A 21,003-nucleotide genomic window follows, 5' to 3' on the forward strand; every position below is an offset into this window, starting at 1 on the left:
GAAGTGTGTTAATAGTTAAAGAATTTAGGTGAAGTGTATATGGGACCAAACACATCCCGTTTCAAATTGATATTGACCACAAGAATTTGTGTTTTTCATGAGAATTTCAAGACTCTCCTCCTCCTCCGCGTCCTTTGACTTTTTATTCGCCTTCGTTTTCACTTCCTTTGGAAACATTATCGGTATGATTGTGGTCGGTTCGTGGCGGTGGGGATAAGCATAACAGCAAAAGGGTGAAGACGTGGTCGGTGCAATTAAGACAGGAATAAAAAAAAAAGCGTTTAATATCTCAAACTATTGAGGATTCCTAAGCTCTAATATAAAAATTTAGCAAGTAACAATCCCAAAAATGTATTAAAAAAGAGGGAAATCAAGGAAGAAAGGATGTGGTATAATGGAACAATAATAGAAAAATGAGACTTTCATTAAATCTCGCCATGACATTTTTCATTAATCATGGGGATTCCCTATGGAGATAATGACAACCTGACTCAGCAGGAAAAAAAATAAAAATAAGACGAAGAATTACCAACTTAATCAAGCTCCAAAACACTCCTAAACTCCTTTCCTGCCAAATTCAAAATTACAATGGAGGGGGTCTCCTCTCAAAATCTACCCTTCTTATAAGAAACACCTTCTCTTCTCCTCCTTTTCTGGGGCATCACCCCAATACAAAACTTAAAACTACCACCGGTCGATCACTGTATCTACAATAGAAATCGGTTGCTCAAGGCAGTGCGAAGATTTTGGAGCCTTTCTTTCGAGATCTTTCTTGTTCAGTCACATGTAATGGCCTTGGACTTGTCGAGGATCGACCACATCACCTGAACATCCTCGTAAGCGCAGGCCATCACGTCGCCCTGCAAGTTCGTCATGTTCACTCGCTTCCCGTGCTCTGCAAGACAAACGAAATGCCCCGAGAAACGTATCAGTATACAGATCATACGAAAGCACTGTCTTTTCTCATTTCTAGGGCGTATGGATTTAGATGAGATGGGGATCGAGATGGTGTGAAAACGGACAGACCTTGGCGGGGCTTCTTGTCTCGGGAGGGGCTCTGGTTGAAGAAAGTGCGGGCTTTCCGGAATGGGGACGAGATGGTTTTCTTCCATGAAGCCATTTTTAGGGTTTCTGAGGCTGGTGCTGTCGCTGCTGCTGCTGCTGCTGCTGCCATGCTTGTGCTCTCTTGGGTTCTCTGTTTGGTGATTTCTGCGGCAAGTCGCGAAGGCTGAAGTCCCAAGGCTTGGTCTCGGAGAAGTTTAAATAAGAACACAACACAAGCGAAAGATAGAGAGAGACAAGATCCGTGAGACGAGCTAATCAATAGTCACTTGCTTTACAATAAAAAAGTTGGGTCAACCGCAGATGGCACATGGTGCACGCTTCCACACACAGCCCTACACGTGAATCCCTCCTATCTTCGTCTTGAATATGAAGTTTTCTGATGAATTAAAGAAAGAGATAATGAAGATACGAGAAGCATGTTGTTCTGTGTCATGAAAGATACATGCAGAATTGACAATGGAGGTTGTTTCTAGTTTTAAACATTTAAAATGGGGATTTCATTTTATTTTTATTTTTATTTTTGCTTTAAGGGGGAAAGAGTGCCCCAGGGGGTGCTCACGATGTCGTCAATTGTAGACAATTTGATCAATTAACAACATCACATCAATTGGCGCTCGAGATATCATAAAGTGCTTTCATCCTTCAAATACTTTCTCATAAAGATGAATATTTTCTTTATAATATCTTGATTTGCACTTCAATTGTATTAGAATCATCTCTATTGTTATCGAAAAATTTCATCAATGAGCCTTCTAAGTTGGAAAACTAGATGTTTGTTTGAAACAAAAACGATTCTATATTGTGCTAGATAGATGCAATCATTCAGTTGAAAAGTCGTAAGTACATACGAACACGACATTCCGATCAATGCCAAGTCAATTGCTATGTGTTAAGAGTACATACTTGTGTGAACTATATTTGACAAATTTCTCTAAACAAGGTTATATGATATTAGATGGTTTCTTTCCCATTTTAGTTAATTGTCAACGAGTTGAAACTGCACATATAAACAAAGTTTGCAGATAAATGAATTGATGAAACAATCTTCACAACCTAATTTTTGTCCTTGGTAAACCTCTCTCTTTCAAGTGTCAAGTGTTCCATGATAAAATTGCCTTTCCAACCGATAACTTGTCTCATGCGCAAAATTTAAATTGTACTTCTCTCCCTGAAGTGATGAAATGAGCAATTTCTTGACTCAGTATAATTGAGATTCGTTAGCTGAAGTTGACTATTTCTAGCTTGTAATTATTCTAAGACTCACGGCATGAAAAGTCTATGCTGGAACGAAAGTACACTAGGAAGTTTAGTAGCCTCATCACTCCCTTTTAATTCAATCTCCATTAGCCAAGCAGAAAAATCTTGTGGGGGAACAACATTTATGTTGTAGAAGCACCAAGAGCTACTGCACTACACGCACGACCGATAACATGACCAACTTCAGCCATGCAAGCTTCATATGCCTCTCAACTCGTATGTCCTATCTCAATCGTGTCCGTTTTCATAAAAGAATTCTTGCAAAACTAGACATGCAATGGCCTAATGAAGAATAAGATTTTACTCACAGTTTGTATGCTTGGTCTCTATTAATAATGCCATATATATTACTTCGAATTTCGAATCAATAATTTACACGAGGCGTGTGATGCGCCCATGATTTACAGCCATTTCAATAAGGGGGACGTGTATACGTTGGTCCCCCAAAAAAGGGGAGGGAGCCGAATATTCGATTTAAGACCATGACTTAAATACGAAACATCAAATAAAATAATAACAAAGTGGACCTCTCGCTTCGTGGGCGGGAAATTATTTAAATAAATTTCTGAAATACACAAAAAAAGAAAATACATTAGCAGTAAGATCGAGAAGAAATACTTAATGGTGCGGTGATTTTAATCATAAGGTCGACAATAAAATAACGAAGCAAGAATAAAGTCCGAGTCAGCGTCTTGCATCCGGATTTTTTTTTCTTTTTTTATTGAAGAATATTTCTTTATTTGTTTTTATTTTTTTTGGGGGGGCCTTCCTCAAAAAACGAAATTGGATAGGTTTGAACACATCGAAAGAAGTGAGGTTTAATCAATATGGAAAAACAGTGCATCCCCCCTTATCCTTTTTTTCGTACTTTAATTTTTTTATCCAAAATTTATAATGCCATTTCGCGTCCAGAGATAAGTATCTGACGTAGGGTTAGTGATAAATAATTATGGTTCCCGTCTTCTAGAGAATAATTCGTATATTTTAAATGACCATAGGATATGAACGCGATATTTATAACTAGGGTTTCACATGTAGTCAAATTTGGACGCTGTGGACGGTTGATTGAATGGTCGGTTTGGTTGGTTAGTTTGTGGAGATATTTGTCCATTTTATTTATTTTTTTACATGTGACAACTTTGAACAAATAAATAGAAATTCTTTCACAGGTTTAAATTTAAATAAATAAAACCCACTTGCCACTTAGTTTTGAGGGTTTGTATTAGGATTATTCGATGCATCCGACATTTCTTTCCTATGTTCGTCGAAGTGAGACTTTTGCTTCATTTCCCCACGTGGTAGTGGCCGAATTTGATCAATAATTTATGTATAGATTTTTGTTAATGAGCTGGTGCTTGCTAGCTGTTTTTGTATTTGTCAAGAATATGTAGAGGACTAAATTACTAATTGTAATAATTATTTGCGGGTTCTAAGAATATCACAGATAAAAGGGTTGCTAATGTCTTCAACAAGTAATTCTATTGTTATAGATAGAAAACGAGATTTATAATGAGGATTTCTGGTTAAGAAAAGGCTGAATATTTATATTGTAGGGATCATATTGGTTGTGTTAGTGATCAAGGGAGCAGTTCGATACATCATCATTTAGCTTTATCTAAGGAATACCCATATGCAAATGTCAAGAAAAGATTAAAAAATGCCTCTGGTCAACTTGTTGGGGTCAAAAAGACCTAGCCGCTATGTTTATCAGTAGAATTACCTTTCAATTTCGTAGAATAATGAGAATTTCAATAATTCATGAATGGAATCTAATTGAAGTTTTTAATCCCATCACGTAACACACTAAGGCATGTCTGCTATGAGTTATAAAGCAAATTGATTTTTTTTTTTTTTTTTTTCTGATATATCTCCAAGAGTCTATCTTACAATTGACACATGGACCTCTTATGCAGTTCGAGTAAAAGCCTACCCCACCCAAGCAAATGACACCCCTATCATGCATTGTAAGAACGTGAATCATCACTTGCTCACTGACAAATTAGAGAAATGGAGAAGACGCATGACGAATCCAGCCTCTCCCGATTGAAGATGTGCGACTATTGAATATGAGTGGCTACTTTTGGTTAGGGGTGTTAGGAACCGAACCGAACCAAACCGAAAAATTCAATTTTTTCGGTTATGCTCGGTTCTCGGTTCGAATCTCATTAAAAATTAATATTTTTTTATTGGTTTGATTTTTATTAGTTAACCAAACCGAACCGAACCGAACCACAAACCGATAAAATCAAGCACCACCACCAGTTATGAATCCCACAAGGGCCATGACGGAGCCTCCCCCCCGCCATTGCCCCTGCCCCAGTTCCAGCCACCGCAGCGCCCCACCGCCGCACCTGCGACCACCACCGCCACCCGGACGAACACTAGCACTTCATCAACTTCTGCCCCTCATGCCTCTGCAAGCGCCTCGCCGTCTTGGAACCCTCCTCCTCCTCCTCCTCCAAGCCCCGCCCCTGGCGTTCGCCTCGGCCTTCCTACCGGAGCTCCGGCACACCAAGTCGTTCTCGGCGTCCAAGAACAAGGGTTTCTTCTCCCGCATTTTCAAGCCGTAGAGGAAGTCCTGCGACGTCAGGGTCCGGAGCACGCTCTGCACGCTCTTCAGCCTCGACAACGACCGGAACCCGTCGAAGTGGAACTTGACCCGGAGCAGCAACTCGGAGGGCGTTCAGGCTAAGAACTTGGGCTCGGCCAGCGTTCGGGGTCCGGTCCACGAGTCCAAAGAAGAAGAGGACGCGGGAGCAGGAAGCGATTACCAGCAGAGCAAGGAGTACATCGTGCAAAAAGATGAAGAGGAAGAGGAAGACGACGATATTAGGGCTTGGGAAGAGCCCAATGTAGCACCCGCTGTTGTCGAAAATAGAGTGCAAGAGATCGTGGACCGGTTGTGGATTTCGGCGACTGGGCTGGGGAATTTTTGTGAATTTTCAAAAAAAAAAAAAAAACCAAAAATCAGAAGCTAAAACCCAAAATTCGAAAAATCGAACCGAACTGAAATTTTAGTTCTGTTCGTATTTGGTTCAGGTCTTATTCGATTCGATTTGGAAGTTTTTTTCTAATGATTCGGTTCGGTTTGGTTTTTCAAAAAAATTGAACCGAATCGAACTGTTAATACCCCTACTTCTGGTGACTTGGGCATTGACACGGTTAGGGATGGAGCGAACGGTATCGTGTTCAGGGTTTGTGGAAGAGACGATAGAAATTGAGAAGTGTGGGGAGATGAGCGACGATTGAGTGGGTCTTCCAATGGGTAGGGTTGTCACCCAAACCTAACCGAATTTGGCATTACCCACACACTTGAACACTTATCCAAATTGAACTAAGGCCCGACCCGAAAATACCCCAAAGGCAGGTTGGTTCGGGCTAGGGTGGGGCGGGTTGGGCTTTTTCAAAGCTCTAATTATATGGTAGGTTGGCTCTAAAACTTGGAATCAGATTGAGCAAGGTTAGTTCTTCATTTTGTGGAACTAGCTCACCTAATCGTTCAGTTTGGTCAAGTCCCAAAATTGGTGATTCCTTTTTCTTATTATTATTATTATTATTATTATTATTATTATTATTATTATTATTATTATTATTATTTGGTGTCTTATATTTTCTACATGTAGGGTTTCTCAACATTGAAAGAAAAAAATAATTTTCTTTATTAGGGTTTGCCTCAAAAATATATAAATAAAGATATCTTGGTTAGTCTGGGCAATCCAATTCCTTTTGTGGAATTGAAAACTGAACCAATAATCCTTCCGAAAATCACTTGAGAGATACCTGGTTCGGCCCATTTTCCGAATAGAACCAAAACTTGGGAAACAGACCAATGCATGCCCCAATATATGACTGAGATGAGCTTTCGTTTTCGATGGCTTTTGCTTCCGGAATAAGGTTTGCGAGATTTCTCATGTCCCGGGTCTCGTTGACCTCGTAATCGATTTCCTGGTCAACGCAAATGAAAATATACTAAGATGGCATGCCGGTCTTAGTTGTTAATTATGCAATGTTTGTAATTTACCTCGCTTCGACTGCAGTTTCCACGCTGTGATGGTGTAATAAATGCATATGACACCGGTGGTCAATTTATAATGACGTGACATCGATCGAGGCACGATATCATAATTTAAGATACACTGAATCTCCAACACTTCATATCGCAATTTCCTAGATCTTCATCACTTCCTAAACTTGAATTTGAACTAGTCAGGTTGCTTGTGTTTTGCGTGAGCATATATTGATAAACGTGTTTTGATATGTGTCGTTTCTCTTTTTTGCTACTGGCATCAGTAGGTTTTTATGATGTGTTATGTGAGGTCGTTATACATTGAACGTAGGACATGCAAAATAAAACAGGAAAATTACCTAAAAAGTTATAAACAAACATATTGTGATTGTGCTAATTCAGTTTTAAACATTTTTTTTTGCAAATTCAATTATAAATCTTTTGCATTTATACCAATTTAGTCTATCCGACTATATTTAGTAGGCTGATGCTGACGTAGACTCTAGTTAGTGTCAATTGTGTAGCTAACATTGACATGACAAATTTTATAATATTTTTATTTTTTACAAATTTTTTTTATTAATATTAATATTTTTTTTTTTTTTTTTTTTTTTTTTTTTTCCTACTGTTCTTCTTCTTCCCCCCTAGTGGCCAGTGAGGCTTTGACGAGGGCCGCGAAGCCCTTGCCTAGCCTCACCGGATCTAGGTGAGGCTTGGGGCCTGCGACCTACCGTTAGAACCGAGAACCGAAACCTACCTGTCACACAGTTGGGGGTCGGTTCCAAGTGTTCCAACGGGTTCTTTTTCTAAAAATTTTAGTTAAAAAAAATGAAAATGAATGCAGCAATAATACACAAACTTGTCATTCATCGAAGATAATATAACATAAACAGCAAACAGCATTTTAGAAGTAATAAACAAACTGTTTTTACACTCATAAACAAACTGTTTTTACACAAAAAGAGCTCAATCACCTCGGTGTCAGCTTCTTGCTGCACATTTTTATCTGGTATGCTTCATGAGTGGACTCATTTCCTTCATAAACTGTTAAATCAGGATTAGAAGGAAGAGCCGGCTGAAGAACAACAGCTACACCTCGGCAACATTTCGAAGATCTTGCTTGATGAGATCCTTTGCTAAACCTTCAGAAGAGAAATTAAACAACCAAAAGAAGCCACTTGACAGTATCGATTTGGTAACAGAAGATGCACATGATTCAGAATTAAGTAGAAGCACTCTCCCATATAAATATATTAGACAACACAAGCTCACCTTATGATACGCCGATCCTCTCTGCCGGACACCCAAAGAGTTCAGGACAGCGAAGTTAAATAGCGCCCATAGTAGTACAAGAGAGTATTGATGGCATCCCGGAAGGTATGGCTCTTAGCTGATCAAACTGTGCATTGACAGAATGAAGCTTCTCACTTAAGATCAATACCTACAGTAGTACAAGAGAGTAATTAACAGCAAATTAATCGACCAGAAAATGCATGTCCCATGCCACAGAAACCACAGTGTAAACCTGAGTATCCTAATCAAATCTGATAAGATAACGGGAAGCCAGAAGTCCTCTCTCTCTCTCTCTCACGTGTGCACGCGTGCCTAGAAAGAACCTGAAAAAGCAAATCCCTCTCACCAGGCACAGGAAATTCATACCAAAACAAAGAAAGGTAAATCTCCAGCAACCTTATAGCATTAGACATGTTACAACATGAAAGAACAGAACTCCTTTATGCGCAGAATGATTCATCAAAATCAGCACCATACATGCGGATCTCAATTTTGTTCTAGTGCAATGCAAAATTCCCTCCAATTGCTTCTTTAAAACAAGAAAATAAAAATGGTGAAATATATCCGTGCTAGGAGAAAATTCTTCTTAACTCGCAATATCTTATTTAAACAGCAGTCTCAAGGCCCATACAGAGAGGCTTAATCATGAAACATCTCAAATAACTCATAAAGCATTACAACAAACTTACATCCTTTCTATGGAATCTAAAGTCCTAAAGCATTACTGTTTTTCTACCAAAAAAAAAAAGAAGTCCTAAAGCATCTCCAGCCTCACCAAATTAATGTTATATGTTTCAATCTAAATAAAGAGTAACTGAACAATTAGTTTCCTTAAAAATCATAATAAGATGAACACACTTTTTTAACAATCATTTTCAAAGAAACAAGCAGAGCGACCAAAAAAACAAGCAAAATTTTCATGTTGTGCTTATAGATAGCCGCCAATGTGATCAATATCAAACGGCATGAAGAAACTACACTATCCCAAGAAGATGTCGAATCCTCATTCAAAAGTCCCCCAAATATCAGCATAAAGATTCTCTCCACAGCCCAACATCAGCCACAATAGAGAGAAGGTGCCCAACAATTCGTCAACGGTTGTGCAACACTTCCCATAAGTCAACCACAGCTCTCACTAAGCAGCACGAACAATATCAATCTCCCGCAACATAACCAATCTAGAGCCTAAAGCGGATTCCTCATAAATCCCAATTCCCAAGGAGAAGCCGGAAGAACATAAAACTCACCCATCTTGCGAACATTAACCTTCCGCTTATTGGGCTGGGGGGCCGAGGGCGCATCATTCGCCTCGCGAGCCGCTCTTCACCAAGTTGGTCTGATGCCTCTTCCTCGCGTGTGCGCCAAGTAGTTCCCTCGTTGTTGTGCAACGTCAAGCAAAGCTTACACTCATGCTTCGCAACCACCGAAACAAGCCGTGTCGCCGTCGCCCCGTAAAACATCAAATTGACGTGAAAGCCCGGCCTCCCGGGGGATCGTGCGAGGGGGAAAGGAAGGGGGAAGTCTGAACTGCCGAGGTGGTTGTGCATGAAGTAGGGGTCCTTGGCGAGATCGATGGTCTCGAGGCGCGCGGCGGAGGGCGCGCGGCGGTCAATGGCTTCGTTCTAGGCGGAGGCGGCGCCCCCGCTCCCGGGCTTCGAACCTCACTCCCGATTCATTCTCTCGCCGTTGTTGCGGCATCGCGGGCTTTGGGGCACGGCTTCGGGCGCGACTTTGAGTCACGGCGAAGGCAGAGCAGTGGCGTCGCAGGCTACAGGCGAGGTGCGGCGAAGGCAGCAGTGGGCCGAGCAGGAGCGACGTCGGGGCATGGCGAAGGCACGGTAGAGCAGCGGCGTCACGGGCTGCAGGCGAGGCGCGGCGAAGGCAGCAGCGGGCGGAGCAGGAGCGACGTCGATGCGGGCTGTAGGGCGAGGCGCGGCGGATGCTTTTTGGTGGCGTCGAGCGAGGGCGAAGAGAGAAACAGACTCGTGGGTGAAGCAAAGAACCGAAGAGGAAGAAGAAGAAGAAGAATGGGGGTTTCGTGAGAGAGGGGGTAAGAGGAGAGAGAGAAGAAAAGAAAAAGTAGGGGTAAGGGCGGAAGTGACGTGTGAGAAGGAAAAAGAAGAGAAAAGAAAGAGAGAAAAAAAAGGGGGAAGGAGGGAAAATCGAGAGGGAAATCACGGGGAAGAGGGAAGGGGAGATTTAGGGTTTTTTTTTTTGAAGTTCGGTTCCGGTTTGGTTCTTGTTCGGAACGGTAACCGAGAACCGCCGGTTCCTAGGAAAAAGGAACCGGGAACCGGAACCGGTCACTTCAGAACCCGGAACCGAACCGGACCCTCCTCCGATTCGGTTCCGGTTCCCGGTTCTACCCGGAACCACGCTCACCCCTAGCTGCGAGCAAGGCGACTTCACTCAAATCTAGGTGAGGGCAACCTCACCATGGCCTCGCTGTTCGCGAGTGAAGGTAGCCTTACCCATGGCCTCTAGGCCTTTGAGAGGCACTGCCATGTTAGATCGACGTTGAAGTGCAGCAGCAAAGCTCAATCGAGCCCAACGGCCATTGGCAGAGGTGGGGAGGACCATAAGGCAGAAGGGGAAGACCATGAGGCACCTTGTGAAGGCCTAGGGGCCGTGAGGGCCTCACCGGCCATGGGCGAAGGTGGCCATGGCCTCCCTAGTCGTCGACAAGACCGCCTTCACTGTGGTTGGTGAGGTCGCCTCGCCCGTGGCTCTCAAGCCTCGCCTAGATCTAGGAGTGGCTAGGTGAGGGGAAGAAGAAGAACGGTAGGAGTTTTTTGGTAATTTTTCCCAAGTAAAAGTATTTGTCAATTTAGACACAAAAGACATTGCCTTCATGATTAAACTTTAAATTTTGATAAATTAGATGGGTAACAAATTTTATTTTTTTGGGTACTTGTGTTGTGGAATTATTATAAAAGAGGGGTTCTGTATACTATTAGCTTCATCAAAACTACAATTTTTGTTTTCTTCTATGTGGATTGGTTTATTCTCAGTTGTACTCTTTAGACGATGTTATGATTCCATAGTAATGGTTAAGATAAAACTCGAGGTCATCTCTCCCATTCCAATTTTACTCGACGAGATTTATAAATTAAAAAAAAGTTAAACAACAAGATAATAAATTAAAATTTCAAGCTTTGAGCTTCTCTCTTATCTCTTTTTCAAAATCACTTTCAAATTAAGCCGTTTTTAGATAAAATGATTTTGATCTTTTTAATATTATCATCATTTTTATTGTTGTTCTAGTTGTTTTATTCTTCTTCTTCTTCAACTCCATCTTTATTCATTTTAAGTCTACTGGTTTTGAAATACATATAGTTAGATAACGACCTATTGGTTTAATTGCCTACCAACAATCTTTCACATTTTTTACAATCGCCTAATAAATAACAATCTTTCACATCATTATAGTGTACCGTTTTTTATATATTGACTTTAGTATAACTGCATTATTTCATCAACTTACTCCATTCTTTCATGACGCAAAAGATGGGCATCACAGGTTAATTCAACAACCATCCGAAGTGCGCGTTAGAATCATGCGGCGGCTTCTTTTGGGACCTCGTCACGCATGATTGCCGGTCGTAAAGTTGAAATTAGCACAGGTGGTACCCGGCACCAGCACCGAGGAGCTGAACCCCAGCCTCATCTTCCCGAGGTCGAACTGCAGCAGGTTGTCCTCCATCTGGTGCCCTCCGATCAAGATCGCCGCCCGGAACTCGGCCCCGCCGTCCACGAGCCCCAGGCACCACGCGTCCGTCCCGTTCCTCTGGATCCTCACCATCGAATTCGCCCCGAACAGCCTCCAGACCGCGTCCTGGCCATGCATCACCAGGTCGATCGCCGGCACGGCTGGGCCTGCGCGGGTGACATTCATGTGTCTGGCGGAGTAACACAAGCCGAACGGCTTCACCGGCTGTGTCGCAGTGAGGTTGAATGCGGTGGAGGCCTCCCGCGCAAACGCCCTGGCGACCGCCCCGTAGATGGAGGTCTGGACCGTGGTGTAAGGCACGAGGGTGCTGATCAGGGTCCCGCCGTGACCGCTCTTCTGGTCGATCGCCAGCAGAGTGGCGTTCAGCGGTACGGCCTTCCCGTTGACCTTGATAGCCGTCACGTTGACGTAGTACTCAGCCGCCGGTTTCGGCGCGTATACGACAAAGGTGTCTCCGTGTGGGTTCAGGAGGATCGGCGTATAAGAGAGATTCTTGGAGAGGTCTATCCCGGGGAGGAAGTTGTAGGGCCCAACCGTGCCCACAAACGTGACGCCCGCCGCTGACCGCGACCCGGACAGGCACAACGCGAAGCACCGTGGCAGGGACCGGGCCTTAGCGACCTGCACGGGAAGAGAGGCGTTGGAGAACCCGAGGGCGGCGAGGCCGGAGGTCCCATTTGGGAATTCGGCGAGCAGGTCGGGCCTGGCGCAGGAGAAGAGGAAGTTGGGCACGACCTCCACCCGCCCCGCGCTCGACCCGTCCGTGGAAGGGAGGCCGAGGGCGTCAACGAGGGCGTCCTCAAGGCCGACCTTCAGGATGAGGGGGTTCTCCGGTGAGTACAGGCAGCTGTCGTTGGAGCAGGTGGGGCTGGGCGGGGGGCCGGAGCAGTAGCCGCAGCCGACGGCGTCGAAGGGGTAGCAGACGGAGGAGTTGCAGTGGATGTGGCGGTAGGTGGAGGAGGAGTAGTAGTTTCTGTAGCAGTCGACCCAGAAGAAGCGGCCGCCGAGGTGGAGGAGGAGGTCGAGGCGCTGGGGAGGGGTCTTGAGGTAAACGGAGAGGGTGTATCGGAGGGTCGTGTTGTCCTTCCGGATCGGTGCGACTAAGGGCAAGGACCGCCGTGGCGGCGGCGGCGGCGAGGTTGAGAGTGAGAGCGTTGGAGGAGGAGTGAGAGAGATGGTGGTGACGAGGAAAAGGAAGAGGACGAGGACGTGGAGTGGCATTGTATTCATCAGGTCGGAATGGGTTCGGCGCCTTCGAGTTTGGTCACTGAGAGAAAATGGTTTGGGCGAGTTTCTATCAAGAGATCACGGGCGGAATATGCCAAAATCCAATTCATCGGGTGCCTTTTGAACTACAAAGTTAATTTCCTTTCTAATAGGCAAGCGGCTGTAATTGAGTTGAACAATAATTCTGATTTTATCAGAACTTATCAAGCCTAAGCTACTGAAAAAAAGTCAACCAAATTTCGAAGATGGTTATCTAAATTATACAAACATGTTATGGTATAAATTAGGATACGTACAAAATTTATTCTTTTATCTGTGTGAGAATTCAAAGCTACTCCCCCCAAAAAAAAAAAAAAAAAAAGGAAAAAACACTGGGTTTATGGCAATTATATTGCAAATACTCAATGATGTTTATTTTTAGACATGCTATGGAAGTGTGATTTATTCTTAATTTTAGTGTTGCCAGATATGTGCATTATATAAGTACAACACATTTAGGGACCTGAAATGTCTATATTTTACAAAATTAACCGAAATTTGATATAGTGTAACTATGGACATAATTTCATCCATACATCACAACATGTTTGTATAACATAGATAACCATCTTTGGAATTTGGTTTGATGAATTTTTTTCAACAAGTTAGTTTTGATAAGTTCTTTTCAAATCAAAATTATCGTCCAACTTATAGGCAACCGTTATTTTGAGTAGCATAGATCTTATCAGGCCTGATATGTTACTCAAACATGTTGTGATTTATCAAGCCTATGTTACTGAAAAAATCATAAAACCAAATTCTGATTTTAACAATAGTTTTATAAAATTATTGTAAAACTGTTTGAAATTTGTTTTAACAATAATAATTTAACAGTAATTCTGTTAAAATCAGGATTATTGTTCAGCTTATTACAGCCGATTGCCTATTAGAAAGGAAAGTGACTTTGTGGTTCAAAAGGCACCGTTACTCTCTAGAAATAACGGTGCCTTTATCTCAGCATTACTCTAGTTTCGGCATGAATTCTTCAACAAAAGTATTACGAACTCACTCGCTTGACTTGCCACTCCCACATGCACCAAGCGCGAATTAACTTCGTTTTCAACGCTCATGCCCAATTGTTTACGTGCTGTATTCAATTTACTACAGCCGGTTGCCTGTTAGAAAAAAAAAAAGAAAGTGACTTTGTGGTTCGAAAGATGCTGTTGTTCTTTAGGAATAATCGTGCCGTTATCTCAGTATTGTCCTAGTTTCGACATGAATCTTTGACCAAGCATTGCAAAGTCACTCTCGCTTGACTCGCCATCCCCACAGGCACCGGGCAGGATAGCTTCGTTTTCGACGCTCATGCCCGATCGCTCGACGTGCTGTGTTCGCGAAGAATTGAGTCGGCGTGCGGGATGAGGAGGGAGTTGCGTAAACAGGAGGAGGACAATCGCACACGTCCCATGGGAATTCTTTTTTGTATGACGCAATATAAGCTCGGTCAAGACAAAAGGTGTGTGCATAAACCAGTGGACAGTGGGCACTAATGCCCAATCTTTTTTGTACTGTTTCTGCGGGGACATTTGATCACATAATGATTAAAGGGCTTTGACTTACTATAAGAATTACGGTTTGTTGGAGTCGGTCTCACAAAAATTTATAATTTTTTATAATTTAATTTTTGTTGTTTAGAATAAATTATTATTTTAACTAATAGATTAAAAATTGTCACCTAATTATTTCTCATAATTAAATTACTCATCCTTTTGAATGTATGGGAATCTTAAATATTCATAATTGCTGCCAGACATCACATCAGCGTTCTTTTTTTTGTCTTTCTTTTAAGTTTGGAAAGTTACATATGGGTGATGTTAATTAGGGTATGGATGGACAATCGAAAATTGGAGAGCATAAAGTCTCCTCCAATTTGAGTATGGGGAAGGACTGCCCTCTTTTATTTTTCGAGCCATGTTTCCCGTGATTCTTGGTTGGAGGAAATTTCTCCTACCCGATTTCCGAGGGTTAATAACATGTATACCATTCATACTATGTATGTTTAGTTAGTTTACATGTGGGTGATATCCAATCAATTAGATACATGGATTGAGAGGAATATAGCCATTTTTATTTTTCAATTGTAACCCTAAGTATGATATATTTTGTGCTTTCTTCTATCTCTAGTTGGAGGGAAGATTTTTTTATCAGTGAATTATGTGTATTGACGTGATCGAAGTGTAAACTTAACAAAACATAGATCTAATGATATCCATTTATATGGCTCACCAATTGCCACAACGCTTTCTCCAATCCAGGATGGGAAAACATTTGATCTTCCAATCCAAGATTTGCTTGTATTTTTTTACTGGGGTTAATGTTTTCTCCAACCACCATTCTATTGATAAGTTACATATCGTGAATATCACCGGCAAAGAGATTATTTTTTCCTTCAACTGCACCCTTTTGATTGATGTGTTACAAATTATGGATTTCAGTCATATGCAAAATTAACTAAATTTAAATTTAGGTGATACTCATGGCTATAACCAACAATCAAAAGGGTGATTGGAGGAATTTTCAAAATCAGTTCCAGATTAAGATAATATATTAAAGCTTCTAACTTCTCTATTCTCTATTTTTCAAAATCAGTTTCAAATTAAGCCATTTTTAGATAATAAAAAAAAATATTTTGATCTTTATTTAATATTATTATAATTATAATTTTATCAAGTGCACTTCTTTTGATATACATATACTTAAATAACGACCCATCCGTTTAATTGCCTCCTAACAATCTTTCACATTTTTTAAATTGCTTGATAGATAACAATCTTTCGTTTTATTATAATGCATTAATTTTATATATTAATTATAGTATAACTGCGTTATTTCATCAACTTTCTCCCCTCTTTCACGCTGCAAAAGATGGGCATCACATGTTATTTCAAAACCAAGCCATCCACCATCATCGTTCAAGATTGAGGTTGGCGTTCCGACCAGCCAAAGTGCACATTCAACTCACGTATGATTGTCGGTCGTGAAGTTGAAATCGGCACAAGTAGTCCCCCGGACCAGCACCGAGGAGCTGAAACCCAACCTCATCGACCCGAGGTCGAACTGCAGCAGGTTGTCCTCCACCTGGTGCCCTCCGATCACGATCGCGGCCCGCGCCTCGGCCCCGCCGTCCACAAGCCCCAGGCACCACGCGTCCGTCCCCTTCCTCTGGATCCTCACCATCGAATTCGCCCCGAACACCCTCCAGAACACGTCCTCGCTCTGCATCACCAGGTCGATCGCCGGCACGGCTGGGCCCGCGCGGGTGACGCCCACATCTCTGGCGGAGTAACACAAGCTGAACGGCTTCACCGGCTGTATCGTGGTGAGGTTGAACGCGGCGGAGGCCTCCCGCGCAAACGCCTGGGTGACTGCCCTGAAGATGGAGGTCTGGAGCGCGGTGTAAGGCAGGACGGTGCTGATCAAGGTCCCGCCGCGACCGCTCTCCTCGTCGATCGCCAGCAGAGTGGCGTTCAGTGGCACGACCTTCCCGTTGACCCTGACAGCCGTCACGCCAACGTAGTACTCCGCCGCCGGTTCCCGCGCGTATGTGATCACGGTGTCTCCCTGTGGGTTCAGGAGGATCGGCGTATAAGTGAGGCCCTTGGAGAGGTCTATCCCGGGGGAGGAAGTTGTAGGGCCCGGCCGAGCCCACGAAGGTCACGCCCGCCGCCGACCGCGACCCGGACAGGCACAACGCGAAGCACCGCAGCAGGGACCGGGCCTCAGCGACCTGCACGGGAAGAGAGACGTTGGAGAAACCGAGGGCGGCGAGGCCGGAGGTCCCCTTAGGGAATTCGGCGAGTAGGTCGGGCTTGGCGCAGGAGAAGAGGAAGTCGGGCACGACGTCCACCCGCCCCGCGCTCGACCCGTCGGTGGAAGGGAGGCCGAGGGCGTCGAGGAGGGCGTCCTCAAGGCCGACCTTCCGGGTGAGGGGGTTCTCGGGGAAGTACTCGCAGGTGTCGTTGGAACAGGTGGGGCCGGGCGGGCGGTCGTAGCAGTAGCCGCAGGCGAGGGAGTCGAGGGGGACGCAGACGGAGAAGTTGCAGGGGATGTGGCGGTAGGTGGCGGAGGAGTAGTTGCCGGAGTAGCAGTCGACCCAGGAGAAGCGGCCGCCGAGGTGGAGGAGCAGGTCGAGGCGCTGGGGAGGGGTCTTGAGGTAAACGGAGAGGGTGTACCGGAGGGTCGTGTGGTCCTTCTGGATCGGCGCGAGTAAGGGCAAGGACGGCGGCGGCGGCGGCGGCGGGGAGGCTGAGAGTGAGAGCACTGGACGAGGGGCAAGAGTGATGATGGCGGCGGCGAGGAAGATGATGTGGATTGGCATTGTATTCGTGAGGTTAGGGATGAGTTTTGTCGGTGAGAGATGAAGGGTTTGGACAAGTTTCCATTAAAATAGCAAGAGCGATATACGCCAAAAAGTCCAATCCATCGTGCACTGACCCACCGGATTAGGCAACATGCTCGGGATCTTGCCTCCAACTTTGGACTTTCGGCATCGAATCGCCTTGGTTTCGGCACGAATTCTTTGACCAAGCACTGGAGATTACGAGCGTTACAAAGTCGGTCACTCACTCACTTGACTCTCGCCTGTCCCGCATGCACCGGGCGCGATAGCTACGCTCGAGGCTCATGCCCGATCGCTCGACGCGCTGTGTTCGCGAAGAATCGAGTCCGCGGGTGGGATGAGGAGGGAGATTGCGTAAACAGGAGGATGATGATCGGACGCATCCGATGGGAACTCTTATCCAGAATGATGCGGTGCACGTTTGGTAAAGACAAAAAGGTGTGCGCATAAACTAATCGGCACACTAATGCACAAGCTTTTTTGTACTGTTTCCGCCGGGGACGATTGACAATATAATAATCCAAATACTCATGCTTTTAATACTCATAATTGCTGCCAGACACCACATAATTTTCTATTTCACCGACTAATGGCGCTGGGATTCTTTTGTATTTGTCTTTCTTTTATGTTTGGAAAGTTACATATGGGTGATTTTAATTAGGAAATAGATGGACAATCGAAAATTGGAGAGAATAAAGTCGCCTCCAATTTGAATGTGGGGAAAAAAGACTGCCCCGGTTTTATTTTTGAGCCATCTTTCCCAGATTTTTGTTGGAGAAAATTTCTCTTGCCCAATTTTGGTGGGTTAATGACATGTACCATTCATATCATATTTGTTTAGTTAGTTTGCATGTGGGTGATATTCATTAAATTAGATATATGAATTGAGGGAAATATAGCCCTTAAACCCTAAGTACAATAGAGGTTGTGCTTTCTTCTATCTCTAGTTAAAGGGGAGATTTTTTTGTTAGTGGATTACGTTTATACACATGGTCGAAACGTAAAACTTAAAAAAAAAAAAAAACATAAATCTAATGGTATCTATTTTTATGACTCGCCAATCATCACAAGCCTTTCTCCAATCAAGGATGGAAAAAGAGCCATGTAACAGTTGAAGTTCCAATCCAAGATTTGCTTGTCCCTTTTTAGTAGGTTTAATGAAATAATAAGTTATATCATTGTTTTGATTGGTGAGTTATAGATTGTGGACATCACTTATAAGAATTATATTTTTCTCCAACGTCATTTTTTTAATTAGTGTGTTACAAATTAGGGATATCACTCACATGCAAAGTTAACTAAATATAAATATAAATGATATTTATGGCTATAATCAACAATTAAAAAGGATAGGGGGAATTTTCTCTAACCAAAGTTAGAGGGAAACATGAACTGTTGCAAGAAGTCAATTAAATATAAATTCGATGGATGTTTATGATTGTAATCTCCTAATCAAAGGGGCAGGGGATGGTGGGAAGAATGGCTACATGAAAACCTGACAGCAAGTCTCTTTGTTCGAGGCATGCTTTATTTATATATCTGGCTCAAACCGACCACGAGCCTGGACATTTAATTAGGTGATTGCGGAAATTGTACAGAACCATTGACCTTGTAATTAATGACCCCAAAACAGAGCACACTTACGCGAAGAAAACTATTAACTCGAAGACGTGAAATTGAAGTTAGAGCACGTGGTCTGACGGAACAGCAGCGACGAGCTAAACCCTAGCTTTTGACCAACCAGATCAAACGACAAGAAGTTGTTCTCCATCTGATACGATCCGATCACCACCGCTTGTTCCGCCCTCTCCCCGCCGTTGACGAACGCGAGGCATGCCACGTCGTTGCTCACTTGCTTCATCGAGTTCGCCCCGACGATCGTCCAGTTTTTCCCGTTCCCGAGCACAAGATCGATCCAGGGCACTGGCAACCCAACCCTCGTCGACCCTAGCGCGCTCGTGTTGAGGCACAGATCGAAAGGTTTCACCTTCTTCGCACGCGGGATCCCTCTCGTCAACCGTGCGAAGAGCGCGAGGAAAGGCCGGTACACGTGGCTCCGGAGCGTCGTGTATGGAACCACCGTGCTCAGCTTGACCCCGCCGTGGCCGAGAGAGTCGAACTCGAGCATGCGCCGCAAGAACGAAGCCGGCTCACCGTTGATGCAGATGGATCGGACGTCGATGTAGTAGTCGAGATTGTGCTTCATCACCGGTTCTTAAGCAATGGAGTGAACGCGAGGAGCTGTGTGACATCGATACCTGGTGGTGGAAGCAAGTAAAACGGCCCATTTCCGAAGAAGCTCACTCCAGGGGATGAAGAACTGCTCGGCAAGCAAATTGCGAACTGCTTGTTGACCGCCGTGGCTCCGATAGCCTTCTTGAACAGTGAGGGGAGAGACAAGGAACTGGGTGAGAGGCTTGCCATTCCTGAAGATCCAGACGGGAGAGCATGAAACAGCGATTCTGGAGCGCAGGCGAACGGGACGCCATTCACGGTAATATTTGCTTTCGGGACGTGGCCATCCGTCGAAGGAATCACTACGTTGTGGACCGCCAGCTCCGACGACGCACATGACTTGGTGACGGGGTTCGATTCTGTCACTGCACACAAGCAAAATTGATGACCGGACCTCGAGTCATTCTTACCACCGATTTGGACCCTACTTTGATGAGGACAAGACTTGGGATGGGGCTGGTAGCGTCCCGCGGCGACGCATTGCTGGGAGCCACAGGGAAGGATGGTATCATGTGGGTCGCAGCGACGCCATGAAAACGGGGACGAGAGGTCGATGACATAGCCGCCGTCCTTCGGACCGAGGGTGATGGAGTAGAGAGAAGTGGACGAGTCTTTGGTGATGGGCGAAACTAGGGCATGGTAGGGTTGGGCTGAAGAGGCAATAGTGCTGATAGCGAGTAGCAGTATGAGGATGATGGTGAGAGGAGGAGGAGGAGGAGGAGGAAGAAGCATCATTGTTTTAGCTTGAGGGTCAAACGGGTGATGTTGGTGCTTTGATGGAGTAGAGGATGAGCTCATTAAGTAGGGGTTTCGAGCGGCAGCGATGGAGCGTTGACATTAAATTAGGGTGAATTTGAATTTTGTCCGAGGAGTCGTGATTCATTTTAGGAACAGGATCTGAAAATTTAAACGAATTTACTTTACAAAAATCCCACGTTTGCCCATCGTTTGCATTAGGGATAAGCGATTCTAGGTTTCGTACGGGTTATACCTAGAACCTGAAACCTACATTAAAACACACTCTTCAATTTTTTTGAACTTAAAACCTACCCTATCATAGATTTTAGGGTCTATATAGGTTCTTCTTGTATTATTAATTGAATGATTATAATGAATTATCACATTTAATGACCCTTTACTTATTTCTGTAATTCATCGATCATTACTTATTTTTAGACATAGGTTCTTCCTGTAGTTTGCATGGGTGGTTTATCTGCACATATTCATTGTATCAGACATGGGACGTATAGAATTTAGATTACACAGCTTGGATGGCCAATATTTAACCTTTGCTAGTAATAGTGCTTAGGGATACTAGAATTTGACAGCCATCGGTCTACTAAAATATATTATTAGCTACTCCAATTGAGGCGACGCAATGTTTTTGAATGTTTGATGTGGCCCCACTTGCAGTTTATCGGACCAATTAACTACCAATTTTAAAGACCGTTCTTTTCTTTTTTTTTTTTTTTTATTTAGAATTTTTCAACAGATTTGACTAGACAAATCACCGTTCAGGCACTTCGGAGAAAACTTAAACTAGTAATCAAAATAGATCTAGCTTCTTCTTTTCTTTTTTCTTTTTTTCTTTTTTTAATATAGTCTGATCTGCTGGCATCTGAATGTAGTTAATAATTCCACGCAACAAAGTCAAAGCTGGGAGGAGTAAGTTGCAATTTTCAGCTTTGAATATCTCGTTTGGACTGCCCTAGCTGGCATTACTCCAAAGTCAATATCCTGCTGCCCAACCCTTAAATTCCTCCTGCTTCTGAGACCATTCCATGCGCCATCGATCGAGAAAGAACCCTAAAA

General features: G+C 43.8%; 5 protein-coding genes across 5 annotated transcripts; all 5 read right to left on the reverse strand.

Annotated features, from left to right (window-relative positions):
* Positions 1–387: 387 nt before the first annotated feature.
* Positions 388–1,240, reverse strand: LOC104457018. The gene is made up of 2 exons (XM_010071937.3): positions 1,027–1,240; positions 388–895 (listed from the first exon to the last, which is right to left on the reverse strand). Exons 1-2 carry the CDS (start codon positions 1,172–1,174, stop codon positions 777–779), a joined length of 267 nt encoding a protein of 88 aa, XP_010070239.1. The 5' UTR covers positions 1,175–1,240; the 3' UTR covers positions 388–776.
* A 9,964-nt stretch (positions 1,241–11,204) lies between these two features.
* On the reverse strand, positions 11,205–12,572 carry LOC104416561 (probable aspartic proteinase GIP1). The gene has a single exon (XM_039299688.1). The coding sequence runs from the start codon at positions 12,570–12,572 to the stop codon at positions 11,205–11,207; it is 1,368 nt and encodes a 455-aa protein (XP_039155622.1).
* Positions 12,573–15,575: 3,003 nt separating this feature from the next.
* Positions 15,576–16,935, reverse strand: LOC104416558 (probable aspartic proteinase GIP1). Its single transcript, XM_039299689.1, has 2 exons — positions 16,267–16,935; positions 15,576–16,178 (listed from the first exon to the last, which is right to left on the reverse strand). The coding sequence occupies exons 1-2, from the start codon at positions 16,933–16,935 to the stop codon at positions 15,576–15,578; spliced, it is 1,272 nt and encodes a 423-aa protein (XP_039155623.1).
* A 1,450-nt stretch (positions 16,936–18,385) lies between these two features.
* LOC104430961 (probable aspartic proteinase GIP2) lies at positions 18,386–19,950 on the reverse strand. The gene has a single exon (XM_010043666.3). It carries the CDS (start codon positions 19,160–19,162, stop codon positions 18,614–18,616), a length of 549 nt encoding a protein of 182 aa, XP_010041968.2. The 5' UTR covers positions 19,163–19,950; the 3' UTR covers positions 18,386–18,613.
* On the reverse strand, positions 19,162–19,926 carry LOC104416557 (chitinase CLP). The gene has a single exon (XM_039299690.1). The coding sequence runs from the start codon at positions 19,924–19,926 to the stop codon at positions 19,162–19,164; it is 765 nt and encodes a 254-aa protein (XP_039155624.1).
* Positions 19,951–21,003: the final 1,053 nt, after the last annotated feature.

The sequence above is a fragment of the Eucalyptus grandis genome, chromosome 8 (assembly GCF_016545825.1).
Source record: "Eucalyptus grandis isolate ANBG69807.140 chromosome 8, ASM1654582v1, whole genome shotgun sequence".
NCBI lineage: Eukaryota > Viridiplantae > Streptophyta > Magnoliopsida > Myrtales > Myrtaceae > Eucalyptus > Eucalyptus grandis.

Coding starts and splice junctions, on each gene's coding strand:
- LOC104416557 (XM_039299690.1), bottom strand. CDS start 19,926: ATGATGCTTCTTCCTCCTCCTCCTCCTCCTCCTCTCACCATCATCCTC.
- LOC104416561 (XM_039299688.1), bottom strand. CDS start 12,572: ATGCCACTCCACGTCCTCGTCCTCTTCCTTTTCCTCGTCACCACCATC.
- LOC104430961 (XM_010043666.3), bottom strand. CDS start 19,162: ATGAAGCACAATCTCGACTACTACATCGACGTCCGATCCATCTGCATC.
- LOC104457018 (XM_010071937.3), bottom strand. CDS start 1,174: ATGGCAGCAGCAGCAGCAGCAGCAGCGACAGCACCAGCCTCAGAAACC. Junction 896..1,026: donor AGACAAGAAGCCCCGCCAAG/GTCTGTCCGTTT, acceptor TTTGTCTTGCAG/AGCACGGGAAGCGAGTGAAC.
- LOC104416558 (XM_039299689.1), bottom strand. CDS start 16,935: ATGCCAATCCACATCATCTTCCTCGCCGCCGCCATCATCACTCTTGCC. Junction 16,179..16,266: donor CGGCGGCGGGCGTGACCTTC/GTGGGCTCGGCC, acceptor CTGAACCCACAG/GGAGACACCGTGATCACATA.